The sequence below is a fragment of the Falco biarmicus genome, chromosome 7 (assembly GCF_023638135.1).
Source record: "Falco biarmicus isolate bFalBia1 chromosome 7, bFalBia1.pri, whole genome shotgun sequence".
NCBI classification, from domain to species: domain Eukaryota; kingdom Metazoa; phylum Chordata; class Aves; order Falconiformes; family Falconidae; genus Falco; species Falco biarmicus.
Genome location: NC_079294.1, coordinates 37,379,524 through 37,407,478, shown reverse-complemented (window position 1 = coordinate 37,407,478; position 27,955 = coordinate 37,379,524). Strand labels below are relative to the sequence as shown.

Sequence of the window (27,955 nt, the reverse complement as noted above, 5' to 3'; positions counted from 1 at the left end):
TGCCTGCAGCTGGATCCCATCACGACCTGGCAGCATGGGGCTCAGCAGACCTCACTTGCTCATTTCCTCTTGGCACAATGTGAGCCAGCACTCCTTGATCCAGCACAGCCTCACTGCTGGCAGCTCCGGGGGCAGGAGCTGCCTCCAAGCTGCCGGAAAGCCGCGGGTGGCAAGCTGGTCACCCCACTGTGCGGTCGTGTCCTCCACGGCTTTGGCACATCTCAGCCTCTCCATGGAGCTGTGGCTGCCTGGGATGCTGCTGCGTGTGCTGAAATGAAGGCTGCAGTCCTTTCCTGACTCTGAAATGAAAGCAGAAGTGTGTCAGGGAGCGCTTTGTGTTGATACGGGTAAAACTCTTTTACGACAAACTGATGGCATAGCTTTCCCTTAAGATTATATCCTTTTTCTTTTTTTAACCCCTCTCTCATAATAAGCGATACATGAATTTCTGACTCTCCGAACAGCCTTGATGCTGGGAAATGCTCTCATTCAGGCAGAGAATCTAGGTCAGCTGTTTGTAAGAATAGATCAAGCCTTCATTGAATGCAGTGGATGGGCCTTCAGCAGGACGGGCTTTTTTCCTGGCTTGTTTTGTTCATAACGAGCTCCAAAAGTTGACAGGCGTTTTCTGGATGGCAACTATAGCTTCCTGCCAGCAGGCTAGATGCAGGCGTTACTGATTCAGTGCATCATAGGGGAAAATCAATAATATGAAATATTAATTGTGATTTTAAAATATTTTTTAACCTAAGATGGGGAACTAACTCAGTAATGAAGACCTGTACCTATGTTCAAGAGGACCTGATTCATGAGATGATACATTATGAAGATAGGACTTAAATTTTTTCTCTGATTCTGCACCTATAAATAACTGTTCTTACATATGGCATCTAATTATTTGATTGCATATGCAGATTAGATAGTAATTTACATGCTGTTGTCAATGACAGCCACTAATAGCACTGGCAGTTATTTGCAGGCACATACAGTAATGCCAAAGGGTTTAAATATCAGTCAGTACCTGCCATACATACCAATATCTCTCCCCATCTCTTCCCTTCAAAAAATGTTAGAATAAATGAATATCACATGTTAGAATAAATAAAATGTTAGAATAAATCAGTAGCTGCCGCTTCTTGCAACTAGTTGTACCACTGCAGATCCATTGTGTTAATATTTTATGTAAGACTGCAGTCCAGTTTGGAGTTCCTGATTATCTGTGTGTGATGGCCCCCCAGGACTGGGAAGCAAGAGGAAAGAAAATGTTAATAAGCTTTTTCTCAGTTGTATTTACATGTGCAAAGGGTGGGGGAAGGCAACTGCAGACACGAAGGACTCACATCCCACTTGTACAAAGTGGCATCTGTAACCACTGTGATCTAGAAGATATTTTACAGTTCTTTGGCTTTCCTTTTGCATAGACCTAAATGGTTACCCAGGGTAAGGTTAGTAGGAATCAGGGCTAGAGTGCCCAGTTCAGCTTCTTGTCCTCATTGACAAAATCAGTGCAGTCTTCTCTTCCCTGATGCAAAACAGCTTTTGAGCATGAAAGCTTCTATTTTGCTGCCATTTAACCCATTTTGCCCACTGAAGTTATATTTAACTGGGAAGAGTGCGGTAACAGCCGAAGAGACCTCAGTGAATATATAACCATTATTGGGCTTAGAAGCTCCCCATTAAAACCTTGTGCAGAAAATACCATGAAAAACTCATTCATTCAAACAAACAAGCTCCAAGGCAGCTGCCTTAAAATCCAACGATTCTGTGCTGTATCAAGATCAGCTATATTAAATTGGTTTGCAGTTTGTGCAATTTGAAGATGTTGACTCCAAGCCATTTGTTGTCATGTAGCCATGGAGTGTACAAACACCACTCCACACCACTGTTTCCTGCTCACTAAACAGATCTGTACAGCTAAAAGGCTGAATATTATCTTTGAAATAGTCAATTACTTAAATCCTTTGTTGGAATGTGGCCTTAATGCTCTTATTAATTGAGTTTCAAGAATCTTGGCTTTTGACAGCCAGTAAATAACACATGCTGGAGATCTAAGGTCACAACAGTACAGATAACATGCTTGTTCAGGGTGGGAACAAATAGTGGTTCCTTTTAAAATTTGCTTTATAATTTAGAAACATCCTCACAAGTTACAGAATTTTGGTTCCTTGAGGACCACATCTTCTTTGCAGAGAAAAAAATTGCATTAAGTGATGAACGTCAGCAGAGTGGTTGCAACGAAGGCGGCAGAGGAACGCTGCCAATGCGCTGGCAGTCAGTGCTGTGCAGCTCTCGGGAGCTGGGTTAGTGTCTCTGAATCTTTATTTAGCGCTCCCTCCACTTTGCAGAGAGTATCTCAGTGATCAGAGAAGTGGGAAGCAACGGAAGGATGAGATACATCCTGATCCTGGCAGCAGATGAATACATGACAAATACTCTTCCCTTTCCTTTATCTTGCTTGCACCTGATGCCTCCCCCTCCAACTTGTGCTCATCTCTTGCTTTGTCGGCATTTCTTTCATTCGTGTAGAACGGGTGAGAAAGAGTGGGTCAGTAAATGGTGAAGACTCTCAGACATCACAGAATCATAGAAAAAAGACCCGTAAGATCATTGAGTCCAACCGTTAACCCAGCACTGCTGAGCCCACCACTAAACCATGTCCCTAAGTGCCACATCTACACATCTTTTAAACACCTCCAGGGATGGTGATTCCACCACTTTCCTGGGCAGCCTGTGCCAGTGCTTGACAACCCTTTCAGTGAAGGCATTTTTCCTAATATCCAATCTAAACCTGCCCTGGTGCAACTTGAGGCCATTTCCTCTTGTCCTGTTGCTTATCTGGGAGAAGAGACCGACGCTCACTGCCACATCTCCTCTAAATGTGTTTCTAGTTTTGGAAGAAAACATGGTGGTGCAGTGTAAATGTTTTACCACCATGTATTTGGGAGGCCTGCTTTTTTCAGCCTGAACTCCTGTTGATAAAAATTTAATACTTTTCTTTGTGCTTATGCAGAGGTCCTCCTCAGGGTATTTTTCTGAAACCATTTCAGAGGTGATTAGCTCTCTCCTAGGACCCTTTTGGATTCCTCTTGCTGTAGCAAACCCCTCACTGTAGCTAGCTCACTCCAGTGTTTATAGGTTGCAGAAATCTTTTAAAACTGGCCTTCTTACAGTGTGATATGGCATCTTCTCGGATATCCTGAGCTTTACCAGGGCTAGTGGCTAAACCATCTCCCTGCTCACTGTGGGGTGGGAATGGAGTTGTTACTCAGACTGTCCAGAAGCAACGATGGGAGATGCTACGTGCTGAGTGTTTCTGAAAATGTGATTTATTTAGGTGTCTGTATGAAAGCTCTTTTCCCTCACCTCCTCTCCTAAACAACCCATCTGCTGTGTCAAAATGTTCAGCAATGTTAAGGTACCCATCCCATACACCGACTCCTTTGGCAGCGCAGGTGTGTGGGGCCTTCCTGCCTTAGTTTGTAGCCAGAGATACCTGCCGTGAATGTTGAGTGGAAAAGTGGTTGAATTTTGATCTTGCAGTAATATTTAAATGTGCCCAGCTCCTATCTGAGAGGTCTCAGGATGTCCTGGAAGCCAGTCGGTAGTTAAGATTTTTACCCTCCAGATGGTGTCTGGCAGATGTGCCTGTGGAGCCATTGTCAGGGTGGTGGGGGTGAAACATGGCAAACTGGAAATTACACAATCACTGGCCTCTTGTGGCAGCAGGAAAAACATGCAAATGATGTAATGTAGATTTTCAGTCCCAAATCTCTGCATATGCTGCTCCGTGTAGAGCTGTGAGTACAGACGTGTGTAGGAAGTTTCCTGTAAAGTTGAACATAAAAGTTTTTACTGCTGGAAAGAATCTATGTAAAAATGCACAGAGGAATCTTGTCAATCTAAGCCAAATGAAAAGACTCAAATAAAATAATTTTAGGCTTGTCTGTCCAAATGGAGATGGAATATTCATAATACAAGGTTTCAACACCCCCCCACCCCCCCCCACCCCAAAATCCATGAAATCATGGATCATCCTGAAAAGACACATGGTGGTGGTTGAGGTAACGCATTCATTACCACATTAGCAAACAATATCCATAATTTCTTTTTTAAGAAAGCTCTTTCCATCCCAAGGATAGCAAGCATCATTTAATTTGTAGTTTCCCTCTGGCATACCTGCCCCTGGAGCCTTCCTTGGATAACTCTTCAGATAACTTGCAGGATTAGACACCAAGCTGTTGGGTCGCTGCTCCTCTAGGGCTGTGACCAGACTGACAGCCTGTAGCACTGCGGTGGTTTCTGTTGCAGAAACTTCCCACAGCTGCTCTCCAGGACTTGGGCTTTCTGAGCACTGAAGAGACAAGCGGGACCCTGAATAACAGGAGATAAATTTTCCTGATATTTTTTGAGTCAGAGAGGCCAGGCCTCCTGTCCTTCAAACCCCTCCTTGGGAGAGTATATATACTTTGCAATTTGGCATGGGGTATATATTGCCTATGTTGTTTATATAGAAGTATATATGGTAGGAGAATGAGGTCAGACAGTATCTCTTCTACAGCTGCTGCCTATGCAGAACTCTGGATGCCCTGGAAAAACACAGATTTCATCAGCCTGCCTCACTTTTCAGCCCATATGTTTTCTATGCCAGCTGCTTTCCCTGGCAACTTGCTGTCTGTGGAGAAACTGGAAAATAGCCCTCAAACCTTTACGGAAACTTCATGTCCTGCCCAGCCCATGCTGTAGAAAGCAGTGGGGGGCTTTTACCAAACTGTCCTTCATGGGGCAAGGGGATGGAGCCCCTCAGCTCCATCCCCTCTTTGACCTGGGTCTGCAGGCCCCCTCTGCTCCCCACATCCCCTGCAGACGCCAGTGCCACACCGAGGGCTGCAGCCCCTGTCCCTCCACACCAGTAATGCAAAGCCAGCCACTGGCCTCCCAACAGAGCCAGAGGGGGCACGGAAACTGGAAGCTTTGTCCTGTGCCCTCCCCACAGTTAAATATAACCTAACTCCAAACACAGCCTCAGGTCTATTAAATATGTGAAAGTTAACACCTTTGCTTTGGAATATTTTATTAGCCCAGCATTTCATTGAACCTAGCTGCCCATTTTTGTGGTCTGGAGAAACTACTTTTTAACCAATCTGTATTGTGCTATGTAGTCTATCTGGTGGATAAATTTTTCTCCCTCTTCCACTGATGCTGAAAGAAAACAGAAGGAAGTTGCAATTACTACAGTATCCTCAGACCTTGCTGGAGGCCTGTGGGGCAAAATCAGGGAGTGGGAATTTCCAGCTTTGACCCAGTTTCTTTACTGAAGACTAAGCTGCTGCTTCAGGAAGTATTGCTTTATTCTGCTCTTACTGTGTCAACAGGATATTCTGAATGCAGGGATTTTTAGGATATTCAAACATTCCTATTGCTTGGCTTCCCACAGTTAATCTTTAAAATTTTGAAGGTTGTGTGATTTATTTGTTATTACTACTATTGTTGTCGTTGTCAAAAGGGTAAACATCTTCCTTAAAGCAATGCTTGTTTCATTCTGAAAAGGGAAAACCAAAAAAACCCCACCTCCAAACCCAGAATTAGGCAAAATCCCCAGGAATTAGCTAAAAATGTTCCAAAGGAATGGCAAAATAGGTTACTAATTAAGTGAAAATTGAGGTCAGTTTGAAACAGGGTCCTCACAATCAGGAGTCAAACAGAGGCAGCACAAATTGTACCTCATACCCAAATGTGTTTTGTTTCAGTATTCAGGGCAGGGGAAGGGGCAATATTCAGTTCTTGGGGGAACTTATTCTTAGGACTTCAGTGTGGTTTCTGAAACTGCTGGGACCATGCAGCCTGTATGTCAATCCATCTCTCTGTCCCCTTCACACAAACTGAATTCCTCCAATTTCAGACAAGTCCAGAGGATGACAGCAGTCTCAGACTAACTTTTGCAAAATGGGATTAAGATCAGTGGCTGAGCAGAGAAGAGCGACTCCAGTAATGTCTAGTAAGACACGCCTAGTAAGAGAAAGGCAGAACCCCCTTCTTTTGCTTTTGCTCCAACGATGTCCATCGGGCAGCCGCGGCAGCTCCAAATTAGCTCCAAACTCACAGCTCTTTGGCCCGTTTGTGGTAACGCAGGTCTCGGGGAGGTGCGGGGGGTGCAGCCTGGGGTGAGGAGGCACCGCAGGGCAGCAGCTTTGTTTCAGCTGCTGCTGTGGGGAAGGTTGCTTGTATTAAATATTTGTGCTGCACACACACAGGTTAGCTGGAGAGTAAACAGGGGATTTGGTGAGGAGACAAGGAGACCGTGTCTGTGTACCTTCAGATTGAGCTGCTGGGTGGAGTCTCTTGTGTCTAATAAGAGCTGAGTTCATGCCATGTTCTGCTGTTCCTCAGCAGGAGCAGTGAAGGTCTACCCTGTCCCCTCAGCCACATATTTTCATGAAGTATGTGAGGATGTACTGTTTTGTGCCAGCCACTCTCAGTCAGTTTGGTTAAAACTAGCTTTAGAATTGCTTAAAATTGACTTAAAACCCACTGAAGGGCAGGGCATCAGGTGAACATAGACATGCGTGCAACCTGTGGCCGCATTGTCTCATTTCTTTAGGAAATGGGGTTATCCTTAGCATATAACTATATGCTGTCCACAGAACAATAAACAGCTGATTTTGCACAATTAACAAAGGCACCTCGTGCGTATGACCATTATAGCAATGCCGGCTGCAGTGTCAAACTGGAGGGGGAAAGGTATTTTTGTTTTGTTTATTTATTTGTTTTCTTTCTCTCCAAAAAGCCTACCTTGCTTATAACGCAGACCGGCTGCTTTTTGATTGCCGATGAAATCAAAGATGCTGCGTGTGGGTGGAGGAACACATTGTCAGACTACAGCATAGCTTCACAAAGCGGTTTTGCTTGGATTTATATCCTAGGGAACAACCATGTTTCTGTGTCCTGCTCTGCATGTTTTATCATCGTAATAAATATTCCTTTCTGCCATCTTTCATGCCTTTGGTTCAAAGTGGTGGAGGGTAGCAGCATGTTCTGGAAACAGAGAAGGAGGCAAAAAAACCCTCCAGATTTTTCTTTTCAGATATTGCAGATCCAGCCCGCCTGTGAGGACCAAGTGTATTTCATATGACAGATGCTACTGAGCACAAAGTTGTCGTTGTATATGCCTGACCACATTCATGTGGAGTCCTTGCGAAGCAAGCAGGGACATCACTGTCTTGGTGGGATTGGAATATTAATGTAATTGGACTCTTGCAAAGTAATTTAATTTGAAGTGCTAATAGTCTGACTTCATCCGATTAGCATCCAGACCAAGCAGCTATTGTTTAAGTCAGGCACACAATCTGCTTATTATGAAGAGATTTTTATCTATATAGGCAAAAGAAATGGGAAGTAGCAAGAGAGTTAAGTCAACAGAGAAACAATATAAAAATTTATCTGAGAGATTCACTTGCTTAGTGAAAGATCCCAAAGACAAAGGAGTTACAGTTTTACCAGAGATAGAAAGACAGAGTCTCAGTGATGTGGGGAGGTTGTGGGCTTTTCCAGGAGCTCCAGGCAACGGGGGAAACTCCTGAGCACTGGGGATGTTCCCAGAAGACAAATTGCTCCTCTTTCGCAGTGAGCGTAGCAAGGGTCAGGGCAGGAAGGAGAATGACCCCCTAGAGAACGTCACGCTGTGGATAAATAGAGGCATTGAAACACCAGGAAGAAGGAGGGGGCGGGCTTCCAAGAAGTGGCTTTTGAGGAAGAAGGTCATTTGGTACACCTGACAAAGGAGGTTGTTCAGAAGCAGGACTGTGCTTGTTATGGTGCTGTGTCCTTGTGGTTTCGGACTGCCCTTCTTTCTGCTTGGAAGGACTCCCCTTGGATGGGCAGCTCAGGAGCCCATGGAAGGGACAAGTGAAATGTAGCAGTGCCCTGATTCCCCTGCCCAAAATGATGGCTTTGGACAGTGAACAATCCCTTTGCATTATGTTAACACTTCGTGAAACACCTTTGTTCTGGTTTGATCTTGACACTTTGCAGCTCCTCTGCTGTAAAGGTGTAGCTTCCCCTGGGACTCTGCTTGTCTAGGCATAAAACCATTCATGGAAGCACTGAGGTAGAGGATGTTCCTAGAGATTCACATCACCCCCATATTTTAGCTGCAGAACTTTACCCTGAGCAGTAAGCCAGCATGCGAGACAGAGGGGAGAGACCTGTGCACCCTGCATGTTCTGTCAAGACTCAGTCAGAAAAGCAGACTGCAGGTGGCCTTTTGGCAGCTCCTGTGTGGCATGTCCTCTCCTGGTACAGCACATTCCCCCTCAGCGATGCCACCCTTCAACCCTTGCCTTTGGGAAAGAGTTGCAGGCAGAGGTGTGCCGAGCAGGTGACGATGGACTGCTGCTCCCGCCGCAGCAGAAGGAATTGAGCTCATGCTCCTGCTAGGCTCAGTGCCCACAGTCAGAAAGGTCACCCCTACTTGCTGTCCCTTCACAGGGTGCTCATAGCTGCCTGCTCCCCTGGGCAGCTGCTTGCTTTGCCTGTACGCACACATTGCCCCCGGTTTGTGAACAAGGTGAAGGTAGAACAGACGAGCCAGCTGGGTTGTTGGTGCTGTGGTGCTCTGATGGGGTATGCCCTGAGGGCACTTTCGTCTTGGGGAGTGTCTACCATGGCTTTGATTGAGCGGGCCATGGAGTAAGAGATGGCTCTAGCCTCAGGAAGGCTTAGTCACTCTCCGCTTTCCACAGGCTCATATTGTGTTCCCTTGAAAGAAGCTTTCTGGGAAAATACAGCAATTCCCATATATCACGTTGCCCCAGTTTAGGGCATGATCTGCAGTTGTAGTGTGTTCAAAATCAGTATACTGCAGAGAATCTTGCCTGCAGGACTGGCAATTTGACATCCAATTTCCCTCCACAGAGAAGTCAAGGGAAATGTTTTTTGTTAGAGCCAGGCTTGTTGGAAAAATGCTGATGAAGTGAAACATAAACACATTGCGCTGGAATTTTCATGGGAAAATATTGCTGAAGGGTTTCAGCATGCCTGGAATGCATCTTTGCAGTACCAACCCTCTCACTCCATCTTGTATTCATATACACCGCAACTATAGTATTCCAAAGGAAACATTTTAACTTCAGCAGATTAAAAATTAAGGTCAAAATGGAATGTACATAAAGCCTCTCAATTTTCAACTTTTTTCACAACTTGGGAAAACACTGGATTTTGCAACCTCAGTGTTTCCTACTGGCAACAGATCAAATGTGTGACCACTGCTGTCATTTCTGTTTGTCCTTCCAAATGAAATGTATTTATTTCCTCCTCCCTATTGTTAGTAATGAATCAAACGGCTCCATGATAACATGCTGGTGGAATTAATCACTGAGTAAAAGAGCCAGAACAACATAACATTTACTTGGTTTCCAAGTAGGGAACTGGTGGAATTTTACTGTTATGAAAATGTAGAAAATCTTGGAAGAAACTGCAGACGTTAAACCCAGAAAGATGAATGCACATATTTGGAACAATCTAGATGCTGTGTGGAAAAATTGCCAATTAAATTAATACCCCCCAAAATCATTCTTGAATAACGTGTGGTGTTGAATCAGTACAGCTTGTCATGGCTAATACAAGACTCCTCTGTCCTCAGCTGATGAGAATCCTCAAGTTCTTGATTTCATTTTTGTAATAATGGAATGGAGAAATAAACCCCAGTTGTAACTATCCAGCAAAGAGAGGATGGTAAGCACAGCATTTCAACTTATCTCATGTAGTGTCTTTCTCACAACATTGCAGGGACTTCTAAAAAATCCATTTTAAATACAAGCTCCTGGATTTAAATGATGCTTTCTGTGCAAGAATTTGCTCTGAGGCTTATGGCCAGAACGTTTAGAAGCTCTGGACTCACCGGGATGGCCCTTGCGCTAAGCAGGCATACATCTCCTTTCTTTTCACTGGATTGGTGAATAGGCCTATACGTGTGCATCCACATATGGGCACACCTACACACACACACATTTATGGTGGATTGCTGCAGTGTTATGCTATTTAAATATGTGTGTGCATATAAATATAAAATAATACATAATAGCGTCTATAGTTGCTGGGAAATTGCACAATCCAGAAGGCTGAGATCACTCTTATCTCCTCTGAATGGTGCTGCTAAAACATCAAAACCAATGCCTGTTCTCTGGGGCTTTACTTCCCTGTTGGCTAACACTAGGCTTGCTGGGAGGTAAGGAAAAAACTGGCTCCAAAGCCAAGTGTGATCTCATTGCCAAAGAAGAGCTCAGGTGCAGCCGGGACACGTGGGGTGGGTGGAAAGTGAAACTATTAATAGAATCTATTGAAAGCTATCCTATTCATAGAACCTTCACAGAAACTATTAATAATCAACCCCCTTAAACTGATAGGATTGTCATCGAATCACCTGGCAGCATGCAGGGGTGTTTTAGTCATTTAGAAAATGCTGAAAATCCCGCTGGCTTTCCCCCAGTGCTTGTGGTTAGGTGGTGTATGAGGTTTTTGACATTATTTTCCTAGAAGAGAGAGATATTGCGTAAGCGGGCTGGCAGCCTATAAAGATGTCCTCAGTCAGCACAGGCAGGGACCAGGTTAGACTTCTCTGAAGGCAGCTGAATCCTATAGCTGCACAGAAAAAAGAAAAAATTTGAGGAAAAATTACTTCTCTGGGAGACAGCCCCTGAGACCAACTCTCATAGAAGTATTTCTGATGTTTTCTTTCTGATAGTATTCCCAGCTGGACAGAAAGCACCTGAACCTGCTTGGATGATGAGGAAGACAATGTATTCCTGGGGACCCTTCGCAGGAAGAGGCAGCAAGTGGGAGCAAATGGCCGGGGAAAATGCAAGGATGCTGCCCAAGGCCACGCACGAGGAGAGAAAGAAGCAGGAATTGAAGAGGAGAGGGAAACTGAAAACCATGGCAGGCAAATTGCTAAAGGCTGTGGCTAGTGGGAAAGAGATAGTGGAGGAGAAGGCTGGCGGTGAGGATGTGGCAAGGAGTTTGCTGAAGATGGAAACCAGTAGGAAGAGAGCGGGGGGAGAGATGCCTGCAGGTAACCTCAAAGTTATCTCTGGGTCCAGTTCTTGACTTTCCCTGCCACTCCCAGGCCTGCAAGCTCTCCTTTTCATTAGCTTCTGGGACAGGTGCTTTGCACTTTCCTCCACCTGAGTTCTTGTCCTTTCTGAATGGTGCACTTACTTATCTGGAAACTAATGTATTTCACTTTCCCTTTGCCTCACAAGTATTTCTTTTTGCTGTTCTTATTTTTATCCCTGCAAAGACTCCTGATGTGTCTTTGAGAAAGATGATATAAGTGTGACTGACACCCTGTTGGGTGTGACTGCTGTTCTTCCACTGATGGGGATGGACAGGTAGGTTATATGTGGGCTAATTGTACCAAGTGACCATTACTTATATGTTGGGCATATCGAGGCAGGATGATTGCAGCTTGCTAGACCCCTCCTGAAGAGCTTGCCCGTTGCTTTGCTGAAGATCCTTGCATCAACCTTTCTCCATTTTGTGTCGCGTTCCTCCCTCCAGTCCCGTTTGATTTAATTCTTTCTACACAGACAAGGTGTTTCCATAGAGGAAAGTTAGGATACAGGCGAAAGATAATGGAAGCTCATACTCTTTCATTCTTCACTCTACACCCAGAGCTGTGTCCTGAACTGTTTTCAGCATCCCACTGCTTCTGGCCTTGCTTAACATTCCCTGGGTTCTCATCAAACTTGATTTTTCCTCTGAGCTCCGTTCCAGATACCTTTGGGCAAATACTCTCAACCATTTGTTGCTCAATTTTGTCATCTGTAAAATGCACAGAAAAAAAATGGTAGCTCTGTGCAGCTATTGTGACATTACATTTAACTCCTAGTGATGGGCTGGGTGTGACGAGTAAGATACTTTGGAAGCAAGCAGCGGTGAAAAACTCCTTCCAGCTTCCGAACTTTGAAGATTTTGTAGCTGCCTTGACAGGACGTCTGGTGATCTGGGCAGTGGCACAGTCACCACAGCTTTTTGCAGATGTGGAAGTCACGGGGGTTACACAAATGCCCATTGCTGAGACAGTGCATATAAGTAGCCCACCTTCTGATTGTCACCTTTGAGCAAAATATATAGCGCATGTAGTCATTCAGGCTAGCTAAAAAGCCCCAGCAAAGAGAGGGCCCTGGACTGCACTGCACAGCCTCAGCCCAAGACAAGAGCTCGCTGGCAGGAGTGACAGCCTCTGTAGCCACGCAGAACCTGTGAACAGGTGGGAGGGACCTTACAGGAGGGTTTGCAGCACTTTGGTCCTGCCAGGGTTTCTGCAGAGAAGACAAAGGATTCCTTCTGGGCTTGACTTGCAGCTCTTGGCTCTTCCAGAAGATATCCTTTCTCTAATGCTTTTCTTCTGGACAAAAGGTACATTCCTTAAGGAAAGATTGTTATTAATGAACCTGCATTGCCCATGTGAGGAGGTCTACTGGGATGATGACAGAAAGCTGCAGAAGACTAGTGTGCAGGCTTAGTTAGCCTGGTGGAGAAAGGACAAAAGAAAGAAAGTGCTTGTCCTGAGGAAACAGAGAGGTGCTAGTGCTAGACCTTAAGTGAGATGATCTTGAGTAGATCCTGAGGAATTCTGGGATACATATAAAATACATACTTCAGTACTCAGATATTAAAGTGATGGTTTCTACAGAGGAGCAAACAAACATCAAGTTGTCTTGTTACTCTGTTGCAGAGGAAACCATCTGTGGATTCATTGAGCAAGGAAAATTTTTTGAAGCTTGTGATTATATTTATGATCTGGAGCATTCTGGTAAAGATGGCATGGAAAAGTCTGAATCACTTTATATGCTACTGGCTGAACGAATGTGGACTGTGGTGGGAGAAGCACTCAGTGGAAATGGTAGGATGTTCCTGGAGCCATTGCAGTCAGTAGGGGAATCACTGAAGTGGGAGAAGCAGAAGGAAGTGGAGTTGCTTGGCAGCAGCCAAGAGACAAAGTCTGTTTCCACCTGGAGTCCAAACTTCTGGAGGAAAGATCTGGAGGAAAAACTAATACAGTACCTGACAGCCCAGATTCCCCTGTTTTGTTCTTCTGATAACACAGACGAGGATGCACTAAAACAGCATCTGAGTCAGCTGGAAACAACGTTTCTCCCCAGCCTGGAGCAAAGAAACGATGTCTTCAAGGAAGCAGGACTGCTCGTCACCTACACCTGCTGCTGTCATGCCTCTTTGTCTTCTCACCTTTCCACGCTTACTGACAGTAACCATTTCAGCTTCAGCCAATGTCTTTCAGTTTATGAATGGAGCCTTAAAATGTACAAAAGGTATGTTTAAAGGACTCCTTTTTCTCTACATTTTTTTTTATGTCTCTGTCCTTCAGTTCTGAGCACAATCCCTGCTTCCTATTAATGCAGTGCTGCTCAGGACTCTTGCTGAGTTTAGGCTTGCCCACTGCCTGTTTTACATTCTGTGCTCTCAGAATCAAAGCCTGTTTTCATTGCAGTGCTGCCTCTTTCTAAATCCTTGGTATCAGGCTCTGAGGCTTACCTGAGGTGCGCGGGTATTTCTCTACTGGACTCCTGTTGGACATGCACAGTGTCCTGCTTTCTTGAACAATTTCTTTTCTGACATTAAGCCTTTTTTAGCAAGGTCCATAATACTCCGATTACTCCAGAATAATTTTCTTTTGCCTTTATGTCAGCATAGTGCTCTGTGTATTTCTATTGTTGTCTTTGTTCTCTTGCTGCTTTATCTGGCTTGTAGTTTGACCAGTTGTTTCCATATTTCCTGCATTAGTGTTCAGATCACAGGAAAAACATATAGCAGATCATTAAATTCCTGCACAAGTTTGGGAAAATGGATGTGGCTTTCTCCATGATCTGAAGAACGGCACATCTGGGATCTTTTGGTCCAATGTGAATTTAATGCCTGTGGGTGCCATCAAAACCTGAAGTTTTCTTGTGATTTATTTTTGTATGACAATGGTAGCTGAAGTGTTTGATTCTCTGTGTCCATGGTTATTTTGCTGCTTGACAGCTCCAATCTCATTATGTCCTAATAGTTTTCAGCCCTTTTGGGTTATGTGATTGCTTCCATCCAAGCCTATAACTTCTCTGTTCCTTGTGTTAATTACATTCATAAACTCTTGATTAGGTCATAAGCAGTTCATCAGGTGGGCTTTTACCCTCATCAGCTCCCAAAAGAGGGAGGCAGGGTGGTGGGTACATGCTGTCCTCAGACACATGGGAGACATCTGGCCAGGATGCATTACTTCTATTGCTGCCTTTAAAATGGTAAGACCTTAGAGTAATGGATTGATGAAATATTGAAAATTTACCATGAAATCAGAGGTGAATAGTTACATCATTTAAATATATAAAGAAAAGCTCAAAGATAGTGAAATATGTTATGCAACTGCTGAATTCCTTCAAGAAAAAAAAAAAAAACCCAACAAAACAAAACAAGAAGCAAGAACAGCCTGTGACTGTATTAGTGACAGAAGGTAGTGAAGAAAGTGGAGATGAGAAAACCAGAGATGCCAGACTTAACTATTTGGATTTTCCTCTCTGAATACGGTTACAGCCTTAATGAAAGCTCATGTATAGATGCAGTTGTCCTGGTATATAGCTGCTTTTTATTCCATTCAGAGACAATACCTGATGCTTGCAAAATTGTGCATCCATGAAAGCGTGCTCAGGTGACTGCCCGAGCTCAAGAAGGAATTCAGCAGCAGCGGTGAGGGAAGGGGAGAGGGAAACGACTAGCAAAAAGTGTAATTTGGGCAGCAAATACAGGAAGAAGGAAAAGAAAGAGCACAAAAGAATAGCTGGCAAAGGTGCACGATGATCATCTACTGTGTTGTGGCTGTGCTGACACTGCAAATGCCGCTGGGTGCTTGCAGGGCGCCCCGCTGGCTTGGCACGAAGCTGTGGTGCCGAGCAGGGGGTGCCAGGTGGGCGACAGGCTGCGGACCAGTGGGAGGCTGCCCCTCTGGCTGAGCTCTTCTTTCTGAATGCAGTGGCAGCGAGACGTGTCTGAGACCCAGGCAGATCTCCCAGCACAGCCTTTCCCTTGGTGTGCAGTGTCTCATGTGGATTATTTTGAAGACTGAGGAAAAGTTACTTGCATTCGCCCGGGTAAGGACTCAGGAGTTTACCCTAATCTGCCTGTTTTATTCCCACAGTTGTAAAATAAGGAATGGCTTTGTTGAATTCGCTGTTCCCTTGCTAGCTGAGCCAGCTCTGCTCAGGTAGCCGTGAGCTCCAAGGTCTCCATCTTGGCCAAGTTTGGTTGCAGAGCGCAGGTGTGAAGATCCATGACTGTCTTCTGCCAAAGGAATGGTGCCCTGTACTTGTTCCTTAGCAAAGAGATGCTGGGACGTTTGCAAATCTCTGTTCGTCCTGTTGCTGCACCTTCATGGTGCTGCCATCTGTTCTGCTCAGAAGCCAATGCATCTGGAGGAAAGGAGGAAGGCTTTGGGTGAAATCCACTTCCTTATCAAAGGCCATTTCAAGATGCTGTTCATCTTCTCTCCAACTGTTAATAAGCCCATGGTGTGCAACAGTTGGGTTTTTTTATAGCCTTTTTGCCTCAGCTGCGCAGAAGACTGAGGCTGCTGGGTTTGTCTGTATGTTGACCCCTCACAGCCCTCTCCAGCCTGCTGGACTGACGCTGCTGAGGTTACAGCAAGGATTATTTCCAGAGCCCAGCACAAGAAATGCAGCTGGAGCACACCCAGCACAGCCCTCCTGTAGGGTCAGAGCTGGGCACCCTGCCTTGCGATCCCACAGGTGGCCTCAGCTACAGGGCTGCAGGATCTCTTTCTTTTCTCAGCAAAGCTCCCCCTTTGAAGAACGCTGTTGAGGTGTGTGGAATACAAAGGAAGCAGGGCAGATGTGTTGTAGTGATGGGGAGCTCCAGAGGAAACCATGCTATTTGGAATACCCAGTGGATGGAGCCTTTTAGATTCAGCTAAAGCTGAAATGCAACAGCAGGATTTGCCACACTCATCTCTCTTGCTTTCCCTTTCCACTAGCCCATGGTGAGCAGAGCAGGGGAAATTCCATGACAAACTGCTGAATCATCCCAGGGAAAGTACTCTAAATTGCGGAGATTTTCCTCAAGACCTATTCCCTGAAGGAGAACACAAAGGCAGTCACAAACATGGGAGTAGAGGTGCCAGCTGGTGACAATATGCTTAAAACCTACTGATTTCAGTGTTTAATACTAAGCATCTTTATGGGCTGTTTCCGATGATTACTCTGGGGAAGACCACATGTTCTTAAGGTCTGCTTTTAGCACGTATTTCAATGAAGGAAATGACTTTGCTCAGGGTGGTGCTGGTGTCGTTATCTTAAAGCGTGTCACTGAGTCATTTGCAAGCCCTCAAAGATGCTGACTAACAGTGATGGAGATTTTAGCTTTTTTTTTTCCCCTTTTTTTTTCTTGGTTCCTTCTAATGTAAATAGCTGGAGAATGCTTTTGTTTAATTGTGGGCTTTCTGCTTTCCTGACATATGATGTGGTGAGCAGTCTCACCTATCTGGCAGTGGTTACAAGTACTTGTGTCATGCTGCCCTGAGCTGGCTGCATTTTTTCATGCCACTTTGGATCTGGAAGCATCACAGCTCTATACGATGCCACACTCTACATAAAGAACCAGGCTGGAATTGCTGGGGAGTGTAGCATGACAGCATCCCAGCTCGCTTCAAACCTGACCAGCTTAGGACCAGCTCTAGGTTCAAGTTAATGAGTTTAAGTGGACCTGAGCTGACTCCATTTGGAAAAATTATGGATGTCTCTTCACTAAGCTCAGTGGTATAGCTTATAAAACCTGCTTTATCCCTCTATTTCTTTCTCCAGGATATCCCACCACTTAATTATTCCAAATATGCAGGAAGTGCTATTGAGCAAATATCCTGTCAGTTATCTCTGAGTGATTTTAATATGTAACTGTGACTGTAAATCAGATGGTGTGGTTTTTGCCACTTCAATGGATGACGAAATTTTTCTAAATGAAAACAGACTGACCAGAATAAGCCATGGTCTGTTTTGCCTATGAATACCCAGCTTGTTGCTGGGAATGTCAGCCTGATATCTGTGCAAACTAAAAGCACTTTAAACAGAAATGAGTGATGAGAACTGTGACCACATCTGAAGGTGCTGAGAACTTAGGCACCACGAGGGGCCCAAAACCACTGCAGGAAACTTTGCCAGATCTACATGCAGGCGGCGTTCCCTCAGCCCAGGCATGTCTGGGGAAAAGGGGGCTTTGTGCCTTTTGAGGTTGCAAGGTTGGTGAACTTGAAATGATGGTGCCATCGACTGGCTTGTTGATCCATCACCCCTGCCCTTGCTGGGGAATTTGACATGAGTGCAAGGCAAACCTCCCAGCATGACACCAGGGTTCATTCTGATACTAAGCAGTGGAAAATGAACTTTTCATCCCCTGCTTCTTCAGCCTCAGCTCAAAACTGACTCTTTGCCCAAAACCAGAGAAGGCAGGACCAGACATGCACACCTGGACAAAAGCTCGAGGAGGGCGTACGCTGACATGCAAAGGATCACTTGGATCTCTGTTGTCTTACCTTCCTCCCTTTGTTTCTTCAAGTAGACAAAAAGACTGACAAGTTCATGTGCTTTGGAGAATTTGGACTGACAACCTGCTGCTGCCCAAGTAAATGAGGCTCTTCTGCCTCCCTGCCTGCTGGTGTGTCAGCAGTGCGCTCCCACCAGTGTTGAGTGTGTTTGCCAGTTTTGACCACACTTGATGATGATGTAGAGGTCTCAAGGATGTTAAATTCTTGCATGTTTTAAAAGAGCAGCTGGACAGATGAGGCACCCAAGTTATAACTCAGCACCCTGCGTTTTCCAAGAGGAAGCAGTTGGTTGGGCAGTCAGCACAGGTGGGCTGGCCATCCATGGAACTGAAGCTTTACAAGATGGGGTGCCATGTCTTGGTCAGACAGGGAGGAACAAGGAGGAAACTGGGCCTGTTTGTTACAGCAGAAATTCTGGTCCTCTCAGTGTTGGAGCTTTGGTGCCTGAGGTGCTGGTGTCACCACAAGAGCTACAAACAAGTAAGCTTGTGCTAATTCAAACACGTTGTCTGATCCAAAGCAAATAACTACCATGGCTCAACAACTTATTGCTTTGCAGTTGCTAACTAGATGCATGCTTTGTCCCACTGGGGAGCAGGACTTTCGTGTTGGTTTAAGCCAACACATTTTACTGTGCAGCTGGGGCAGGCTAGATGTGTTTGTGCAGCTCGGCTGGGATGTGTTATCTCAGCACATAGTGTTCACACAGTTGCTCGGTCAGGTGATGAAACTCAGGAGGAAAGGAGTTTTTCGTGGGTTATTTACAACTGCTTGTTTGTCTCTGATTAACACTTTTCAATAAGTATGGTAGAGCAGTTGTTTTGAATATACTTCTGGTGAAATTCTCCAGTGACAACCACGTATTTCCTAATTCATCAGCCAGAAAAGAACAAAGACAAAAATGGAAGGCCTTGTACATTCTTTCTGTTTCCTTGGAGGAAAATGCAGAAATGAAAGAATAAATAAGCAAGCCAGGCTTTTGAGTTTAAAGCTTTTATAAAGGTCAGATCATGTTTTAAGCAATGAGCCCTTTCTCTGCAGTGTTAGTTTTGTTTTTACAGCCCATTCAAAGTAACATAAGCCAGCCAAGTCTTGGGAAATTTCCCATCGTGCAGCCTCATGGGGCTCATCTCACCATGACAGTAGCTCTAAACACTAACCCAACTCCTCTGTGCACTCACAAGTCCCTGGCTCAAGTGAGGGAATGCTTTTAATTAATGCTGGCTGGTTTATGCGGGTGCTGGTTGGAGTGAGGAAGGGTGGAAAATCTCAGCTACAGATGCTGGCAGCACAGAGTTGTGTATAAAAAGTTGTTTTGCTGCGTGGACACCTTCATTTGGGCTAAGCTAACTAAAGAAGACTGTAGTTAACCTGAGCTGACACTGGGATGAAAGAAAGCTGCAAATCATTTAAACTCAAACAAACAATGTAGAACAAAACAGAACAATGTTATTAGGTCAGCTGGAAAATAGCCAGGCTTTGGGTTAAATGCGATGGCCAAAAAAATAGAGGCAGAAATTCATCTAGTCTAAATGCATGAGAGGCTAGGAAACCTAACTTGTTATGAATGCCATTGTATCTCAACTGTTATTTTTTCTTCTCTTTAATATTTAGACGGAAGTAGGGAAGGCCCTGAAAGAAGCCTTTGATATTGGGAAACCCCCTTGTGCAGATGCTGCAGTCATTCAGGTAAACTAGGGGGAACCGTAAAGCTCTCATACTTTGGGGCAGTCGTGTTTTTGCACACAAGAATGCAGGTATTTGGCAAAACCCAATTTCGCATGTCTTGGGCTAAGCTCGGTGTGTATGTTAACCAGTCTGCTTTGCGTGAGTTCTGTGGAGCACTTTTGTAAGAGCAGCGAGAGTTGCCAAGCCACGGCAGGTCCCCTCATCTGGCTGTGCCGATGCAGGCAGCTTGCTCCCTGCTTATGTGCTGGGTATGGCTGCGGTTGCTGCCCTGATGGGTCAGGCAGTGCAAGGGGCTACTGCAGAGCACAGCCAAGGCATGTGCTTGAAGGGCATGGCAGGAGCACGCTCTGCTGATTTAGAAGCAGTACGTACCGTGGCCAGAGGGTGTTTGGATCAAGACCCGCAGAAGGCTTAAAATAAATCCTGGAGTTTACGCGTGGACATCAAGTGATGCTAGAGATCAGGGGCAGGTTGTGATTGCAGCTTTCTTCTCCACTGCCACCACCCCAGTGGCAGCCCTGATTCAGGTCATGAGAGAGGGAAGAAGCCCCTTGGTCCTTCGGGGTGGCAGGTGGCTGTTGGAGGCTGGCGGTAGGCATTGCAGAGTAACTGCCCCTGGCCTTCCTTGTGAGGATACAGCTTTAGCTGGCAAAACCTGGCTTTTCTGGCCCAGCCCAGACCCAGGCACCAAGTGCAGAGCTCGTGGAGGGGACTGCTACCTCCTTGTCTTGTCCCTATGCCTGATGGAGCCATGAAGCAGTGATGTACATGTGCTAGGGTGGATTTTAGCTACTGAGCTGGCTTATTTTTTTGTGTTTTCCTCCTGCTTCTGGCCAACAGAGCAAAGGTTTCTAATGGGGACCAGGTCAAAGCCTGGTTTGAATGCTGTGGTCCTCATATTTGCAACATCTGGCCGTGCTTCAGCACGAGTAGTTTTGCTCTGTTGTGAATGTAACTGACAGGTTTGAATGCTCTGCAGTAGGTGATGGAGAATCCTGGATAAATAGGCAAGCCTTTGAATGAAATTTAATGAAATGATGAAATTACCAGCTCCTCAGGTTTTTCAGACTGACACTTAATGATAGGATAGAAAATGATCATGGTGTCATGGAAACTCATCAGCCATGATTTCCTGACACTTTAGGTTGGCATATTTTATCCAGTTCTTTTGGGCGAACTTTTACATCTGTTGTGAACAGTGGAAAAACCCATTCATGATGCGAGTCACCCTTTGTCTTTGGCTGATGCTTCCCAGAGCACTGGGAGAGCACAGCATATGAGTCCATCTGTCTCCCTTTATCCATCTGGCTCTCCTCCCCTTACAAGCTTTTGTTTCCACCGAGCGACTAACAGGCAGCATTAAGTTGCCACCTGCTCAAGCCTGCCCAGTATGGGGTGGATGTTTAGCTGTCTGGCACAGCCCACCTCCTGCAGGCACCTGGGGCATCCAACTGGGGTCAGTGGGGTGAGACAGGCGCCGTAGGGTTTAACACACATTGCTGTGGCAGGTGATAGCGGTGGTGGCCAGGAAGATGACACGTGCCTTCTTCAGACACCCCTGGTAGAGACCCTGGCAGAGGTGCAGGGCACACAGAGCTGCCTAATCTATTTTTAGCAGCTGCACCCAAATTTATCTGCGAGGGTGAGCCAGAAGTGCAGGTGCTCCCGCAGACGGCAGGTCTGTGTACAAGCTGGGCTGCCAGGCTGGGCATCGGTAGCAGAAAACATCTGCAGGGACAGGCTTTCTGCTGAGCACAGGGCTTGACTCCGGCCTGTTGCCCACGATGAAGGCAGCAGTAGCAAAGGTGTAAGATCAGGCATTAAAATCAGCTCCTAAAAAGTACTTTTATTTCCCCAAGGGCTCTCAAAACCAAAGTGGAAGTTGTTGCCTGGAAGACAGAGGGATTTGCAGCAGGGCGAGGGATGGGATGCATTCCTGTTCACTGCATAGGGAACAAATGGCTTTGACCTGCTCTTTCACACCTTGTAATCTACAGATACTAACAGAGAAGACAGAGGCTGCCTGGCATGTCAGTGAGAGCCTGAGCGAGAGGGTGGAAGCTGTGTGCCTGGAGGAGTGCCTGAGGTTCCTGGAGAGGTAGGAAACATGCTGTTTTCCTCCTTGACGATGTACTCAGTGCTCAAAAGAAAGAAATCCTGATGAAGTGACTGCTGATGCTGTTTTCCCCTGGATCTGCCATTGCCCGTTTGTTTCCCATCATCAAGTTGTTACTGGAGACACAGTGCGTCACTGCTGTTTATGTGCTCAGCATTTGCTGTTGGACCGAAGCTGAGAGAACAAAGTGCACCTGGACTTGCCCGGACAGGTTAAAGCCTTAGGGAACTTTCTGGAGAGGGTCAGACCTTAAAAACAATCAGAAGGAGGGGCAGCTACATAGCCAGTGCCCAGACTTGGCCCTTCCTACCCTGGCTGTGCTTCCCAGGCCCAGTGCTTTTTGCCAGCTCTCTGGGAGGGTGAGGAGCTCTGCTCTGTCCTGTTCCGCAGAGGAGGACCAATGTCTTCTCATCTTCTGCCCTCTCACCACTTCTTGTGGCTTCCTTTGTCTACTTGTTCTTAGGCATCTCTCTCCCTGTGTATCCCCCGCAGCAGAAAATGCCTGTACTGCTGATTGTAGGTGAATATTTCAGAAGCAGGTTTGATTTAAGATTCCTGACCCTTCACATTATAAGAAAAAAGAAAATTCCTATGAAACGGAATTGTCCAGGAGCCGTTTGTGAGACAGAAACTGTGGTGAAGCAGTCAATAGACTTTGTGGGTTATTCCTGCAAGCTGAGGCTTTATTCTGCACTTTAACAGCAAAGCCTGAGCTGCCTCAAAGAAGCGTTGCAACAACAGCAACGGTAAAATGAACCTCCTGCCTGTCGATTGAGGGAGCAGCGGCTCCCAGGCAGCTCGAGGGCTCTCCCTGTGCTGTTCCTGTGCCCTCCCTCCTCACCATCTGGGCAGGACAGAGACCGTCTTTGTCCTGCTGTAGACCCCACCTTGGGGAGTGAAACCGTACACTCTGAAAAGACAAATAATCACAGAATATTTCTCCCATTTGCTGCTGGGCTAATGCTGTAAGATGCATTATGGAGCATGCCAGCTTAAAGATATGTCTTCCTGTTTTAATTTAGCTATGAAAATGAAGTAAGAAGCTTTCTCCAGCTTGATGGCTGCCCAGAGATCTGCAGCAGTTTACGAATCCTGCAGAACTGCTGCATTTTCAGGTTAGAAACCAGACCCTGTGGCATGGGAAGCAAAATTACTTTTCTGCTGTCTGATCTTCTTCTAACTCTGCTATGGGGTCTGCCTTGCCTCCAGTTGTATCTGGTGATCCAACCCCATGCATGCCAACCCTTAAGCATAGAGGGAGCCAGCTGCGGCCAGCAAGACCCCTTCAGAGCTGCCCTGGCTGCCACAGCAAGAAGGAGACTCGGGTGGGGGCTATGCCCGTGCCTGTGTTGGCAGCGCTGTACTGCTGCTTCTTGCCTTCTCCTAGCCCCTGCAGGTGCCTGTGGTCCACCATCGCCCTCCGCCTGGTGCCCATCCTGCTGAGCAGGAGGCAGGCAGCAATGCTGTGTTGCATGTAGGGACATTATCCCGGCAAACACTTCTGTGGTTCCTTTCCCTGGCCTGATTCTCCTTCATTAGCAAAGCCTCATAAATGTCACACTGAGATGTGTGTGCTAGCGCACTTCAAGGTAAGCCCAAGCTTAAGTGCTCTGCTGAATGAAATCCAGTCGAACATGCCAGGTTTTCCCTGGGGTTGCTAGGAAGGAGGGAAGCAATAAAGCACAGAAGGGTGGGGGAGGATGTTTGCACCTACAAGCTAATTTCAGAAGTGCTTGCAGCGATGGAGAAAACAAGGTTGCCTCTCTTCTTCCTGTATAAAACTATCCGGGGATCTCTGGAGTCAGCAAAATGCCCAAATCCAGCATATGCCTAGTGCTTACTTGACATCAGAGCCTTGTGTTGAGCCTAGGTAGCTTGGTTTTTTGTTTGTTTTATTCGTATGTTGCTGATGCTGGATACTCTGAGTTTTTCCAGAAAGTAAAATGTCTGGTTTCAAGCTGGTGATCATTTTAACCAGGATTTGCTGACTTGAAGACTGTTCTGATGGAAGATAATTGTTTGTCTTGTATTTGTGGGGTGTCAGAGGCACACAGGATTCTCACCCCTACTGCATTTGTCAAGGCCACTTTGTGCCTACTCATTTTTGAAAATACTAGAATTGTTACTTATCTGATGTCACTACTGATAGGTACAAGTGGCATTTATGTACATTGAGCTTTTGTGTCCTTGTGGCAGTATCTTAATGAGAGCCATCCAAAAGATGGGTGCACATATGCGGGTCACTGAACTAGCCCTGAACCTGAGCATGTGTCCATGCAATTACCCAGGCAGTCATATTGGTTACTGTAGGAAAAGTTTTGATCTGAGAGAATAACCCGATTTGATCTGATCAATACTTTCCATATCCCACCTCTTTTTTTTTTTTTTTTATCAGGACTGTCTGGTGTAAGCTAACATACATTTGCAGTGCCAGCACTGGTCAGGATGTTAAGGTAAATGGATTACTAGACAGGATGGAGGATGAGGTTACGGAGCATTTTCTGCAGACAGTCACTTCTAAAGTCAAGGTATGGAAGACCCATGTTAACACTAAATATTTTCAGACTGTAGGGCAGGCACTCACTTCACTCTCATGTCCTGATTTGGAAAGGGTAAAACCATAGTTTTCCAAAAAACATCTTCAGGCCCAGTACCCTCCTCTGCCTTGTCTGAAGCTGTATATTGACAGCTTCATCTCTTCCAGTTTTTGTGATCCCAGTTCCACTGTTTGCAGTATTTGCTGTTGTGCTACAAAGGGGCATCCAGACCCCAATGGTTGAACCTCACCTGGTACCTACTCATCTGCAGCAGCTGGGTATCTTCCTGGGGCAGTGATAATTCACGGAGCCCAAGGCTGTGGTGGTTAGTCAGTGTAGAGAAGGCTGATCAGAAATGTATACCTCCCTTGGGATAAGTTCTCCTCCTTCCACACTTTCTAATATTAGACTATTCACCTTCATATCCTGGGCTCCATGTCTGGATAACACACAGTTGCAGGCTCCTAATAGCGTGTGGTGTTGTATGTTTCCTTGGGAAGTTCCCCCGAGCATCTTCAGGCTCATTGCACAGGCTCCCTTGAGCATGCTGAAGGCAGCAAGAGGAAAATGACAGAAGAATCCCTGGCCACACTGTGCCGTTTTGGTCTCCAGAGCTCATTGCCAGCCTGTCCCATGGGTCCACACATTGAGATGGGAGCTGGGGGTGGTTCTGACAAGGGAGTGCAGACAACCCTGGGGAGAAACAGGAGACCTAGGGCTCAGGTTTTCAGTCCTTCTCTGGCTGTGTCGACATGGGCTTCAAATCATGAAAGACAGAGCTTATCCCTTGCCTTATACTTTCCCATTGAATAAGAGGCAAAACGGCCACATTGGGAGCAGGATGCCAGAGCAGAAGGGCGCACAACGGCTCGCTCTTCCTCCACTCCCCATCTGCAGGAGCATGTTTTAAATAGTCCTTGGATTAGAGCTATTGCCACCCGTTTTTCATAGGTGTTGGTCTTCCAGGTTTGGTCTTAAGAACTTGATACATCCTTCATGAGTTTGAGTTTTTTCTTTCTTTCGTGCTTTGCTTGTCTTTGAAATGAAGGCACAGGATGCTGCAGCTCATGGAGGAGTCTGAGAGCAGAAAGAGCAAAAGCACAATAATATGTGTCTGTTGTCTGTGTGGTGTCTCTACGTATGCACCCTTTGACTCCGTCTGTCCCTTTTCCTCAGGGAACACTGAAGGAGCACTTCAAAAAGTGTGACAGTGGTTTTAACCACATCCTCGAATTCTTAAAGCAAAGCTTTTTGGCATTTGGAAAGGAAAAAATAGACAAATATGAGGTAAGAAATAAGTAAGAAAGTAAGAACAAGAAATCACTAAAACTAATCCTTGAACCTCTGGATGGCACAGTATTTGAACATTAATCCAAACTATGATATTGTGTGTTGTTAAAAGGGCTTTTAAAGATCTATTGGCCTCAGTCCAGTTCCTCTCTCCAACAGAGTTGGACATCTTCACTGTGACAGCTAGGACCTTTCTGTAATCTCAGCAGAGAAATCAACAAGTGGAGGAATGTGGAAACTGAGTGTACCTCCTATATACAGAAAGGGAGCACTGGGCCATCTCTGATCCTACCATTCCCCCAGTACCATTATACTGGAAATCTTCTCAGTCTCTAATGTGCTTCAGCCTTAGTTGTAAGGAATATTTATCCCTGTGGTGGAGAGTGGACACATGGATGGCAAGGTGAAAGGTCCAGATCCCCAAAGGATATAGTCTCTCAGGCAGAGGGTTGTCCAAGAGCAACCTCACAGAGTACCTTTTTCTCACCTTTACAGTAGCCTAAACAATTTGTCTAGGGTCTCACAACACCCTTGAGTCTGCCTCTTTGGCAATGAGATTGGTACCTGGGGTACCCTCTTTTGCGTGCAGATCGAATTTGCTGCTGTTACCTGTGCCACACATGTCCCCTGAAGCACTGGGCTCCCAGGTCAGCAGGCTTTTTGTCAGTGCTGAATTTAATTTATTCTGAAATGTGGAAAAAAGTAATGGGACAGAAAAAATTAGGAGCGATTCTGATATTGTTCAGAGCCTGTCACTGGACATTATGTCACATTAGTGCTGGGGCAAGCAGCAGCTCGGTGGTGGAGTGCTGTGCCAGAACTGTCTGTCTCTTGCTTTGTCTGTTTTGGACAGGGCTGGGATTTCCTGTTCCTTTGGGCTGCAGCCGAAAACTGCTCTGATTTCAATTGCTAATGAAATGTGGTTTCTGTGCAGCGGCCCATCTCTCCCTAGAAATGCTCACTCTGCCTCTCAGGCATAGCACAGTCTCAGCACTAGGGTTTCTCAGCAGGTAATGGGTGGCTGAGAGATGCCCAGGTGACTTCTTGGTGCTCAACCACAACTGTGTGCCCAAGGGTCTGGCCCTGGGATATGTCTAGTGGGGGTGTTCCAGGGAGGATGGATCTGGCTTTGTAGTCCAAGCTGTCCCCAAGTGATGTGTTGGTTAGCTAAGCCAAGTGTCACTGCTGCTCTGGAGTGTGTGACCTCTGGCTCAGCTAACTGGTCCCATTGCTTTTGGTTGGATGTCTCCACGCTTATCATTGATGTTTATGTCATCCACATACAGCTTGGAGGTACTTTATATGCTAGATCAGGCATTTTAAAGGGATACTTAAACAAATGGGACAGCCATCTGCATGGACTCTATAGCCACTGTCTATGCTGGTCAGAGTCCTACAGGCATAGTCTGGTCCTTGCTTGGTACAGGGAAGTTAATCTGGGCACCTTTGCTCTGGAACAGGCCCTCGTCAAGGCTGTCAACACCATCGTTATTACAGAATATGTGCAGGCCCTCCTGACCACTTCCAGGAAAGCATCCTCTGTGCAGAGAAGGAGGATTGCCAGCAAGATGGAAGAAGATCACAGGATGCTGCAAACTGTCTTTGAAGAGTGTTTAGTAAGTCTTTGGTATGGTTACAGTTTTGCTCTCCATCATCGAGAACAGTACCAGCAGAGGAACAGGCTCTGAAAGCAACAGAAAAGCTTAAGAGGTCTTACCACGGTGGTATCCAGCTTCATAGAAATGACAATCAGATGTGCTGACAGCCTTCTGATCTGCCAGAAGCTGTTAGTTTTTAGTTTTGAAATGCGTGACCAGAGGAGGCAAGTTTCGCACTCCTGCCACTGAAATAAGAATGAGGCGTGTGCCTCTGAGCTGGTGAGACAGCTCCGAAGCTGTCAGCTCCCCTAGGCAAGCCTTTGGTACATGGCGTAGGGTGCAGGTGAGGGACAGCTGTGTTCTCCAGTGCTTTCCCTTGAGCTTCTGGAGCGATGGACCAGATCAGCTGTTCCACATCTTCACCTCTGCAGTGCATTGCCCTGTATGGCTGCTTTTCCCTGAACATGGGGTATGTGTGTTACCCCTCCATCCGGTCTCTTCCCTCCCCGCAGGCCCTTCCCAGTCCCTTGGAGCTGGGCTGACGGCTGCGTGAGCCATTTCCCTGTGCTGCAGCATTCCCTCACAGGCGGAAACATGTTGATGCTGTTGTGGTTGGTGATGGTTGCAGGGAGGAGTGACTCTTCCTGCAGGGGTGGACACCTCACCCCATTAGGAGGTAAGGATACATTGCAGAAGGGATAGATTAGGTGTAAAAGCAGAGCCACACCTTCGAAGAAAACTTGTGGAAAAATGCTAGGTCTGGTTTGCAGAAGCAACACCAGAAGCTTAAAAAAGCCTCTCTGTTTAATTTATAATCCCATGTAATTGGCACTGCTGCACAGGGCATCTGCAGATGCCACCAGGCTGTCACATGGGTCCCTTGATTACCCAAGGGAAGGACTGCAATGCCAGCAGCATCCCCTCCTGCAGCTGCTGCAGCCAGAGAATCACTGCCGTGCAATGTCCCCTGGCACAGCTCTTTTGCAAACGCGGGCTGAGAGTGCTCGGGCATAGCACTTTGTAAGAGGTTGGACTGAGCAGCACATTAATGGTTGCAAAGTCAGTTGGGTAACAGAACTCAGATATCACCTCAGCTTTACTGGTTTTAATAATTTCACAAGTT

General features: G+C 46.1%; 1 protein-coding gene across 1 annotated transcript in view; it reads left to right on the top strand.

Annotated features, from left to right (window-relative positions):
- Positions 1 to 27,955, top strand: part of LOC130152343 (exocyst complex component 3-like protein) — a 55,652-nt gene that overhangs the window by 17,407 nt on the left and 10,290 nt on the right. The window contains exons 2-10 of the mRNA XM_056345757.1: positions 10,739 to 11,065; positions 12,734 to 13,328; positions 15,023 to 15,140; positions 19,217 to 19,291; positions 21,289 to 21,389; positions 22,430 to 22,522; positions 23,803 to 23,935; positions 25,121 to 25,231; positions 26,695 to 26,850. Coding sequence (XP_056201732.1) covers positions 10,777 to 11,065; positions 12,734 to 13,328; positions 15,023 to 15,140; positions 19,217 to 19,291; positions 21,289 to 21,389; positions 22,430 to 22,522; positions 23,803 to 23,935; positions 25,121 to 25,231; positions 26,695 to 26,850 — 1,671 coding nt within the window. The 5' untranslated portion in view covers positions 10,739 to 10,776. The remainder of the gene's footprint in view (positions 1 to 10,738; positions 11,066 to 12,733; positions 13,329 to 15,022; positions 15,141 to 19,216; positions 19,292 to 21,288; positions 21,390 to 22,429; positions 22,523 to 23,802; positions 23,936 to 25,120; positions 25,232 to 26,694; positions 26,851 to 27,955) is intronic.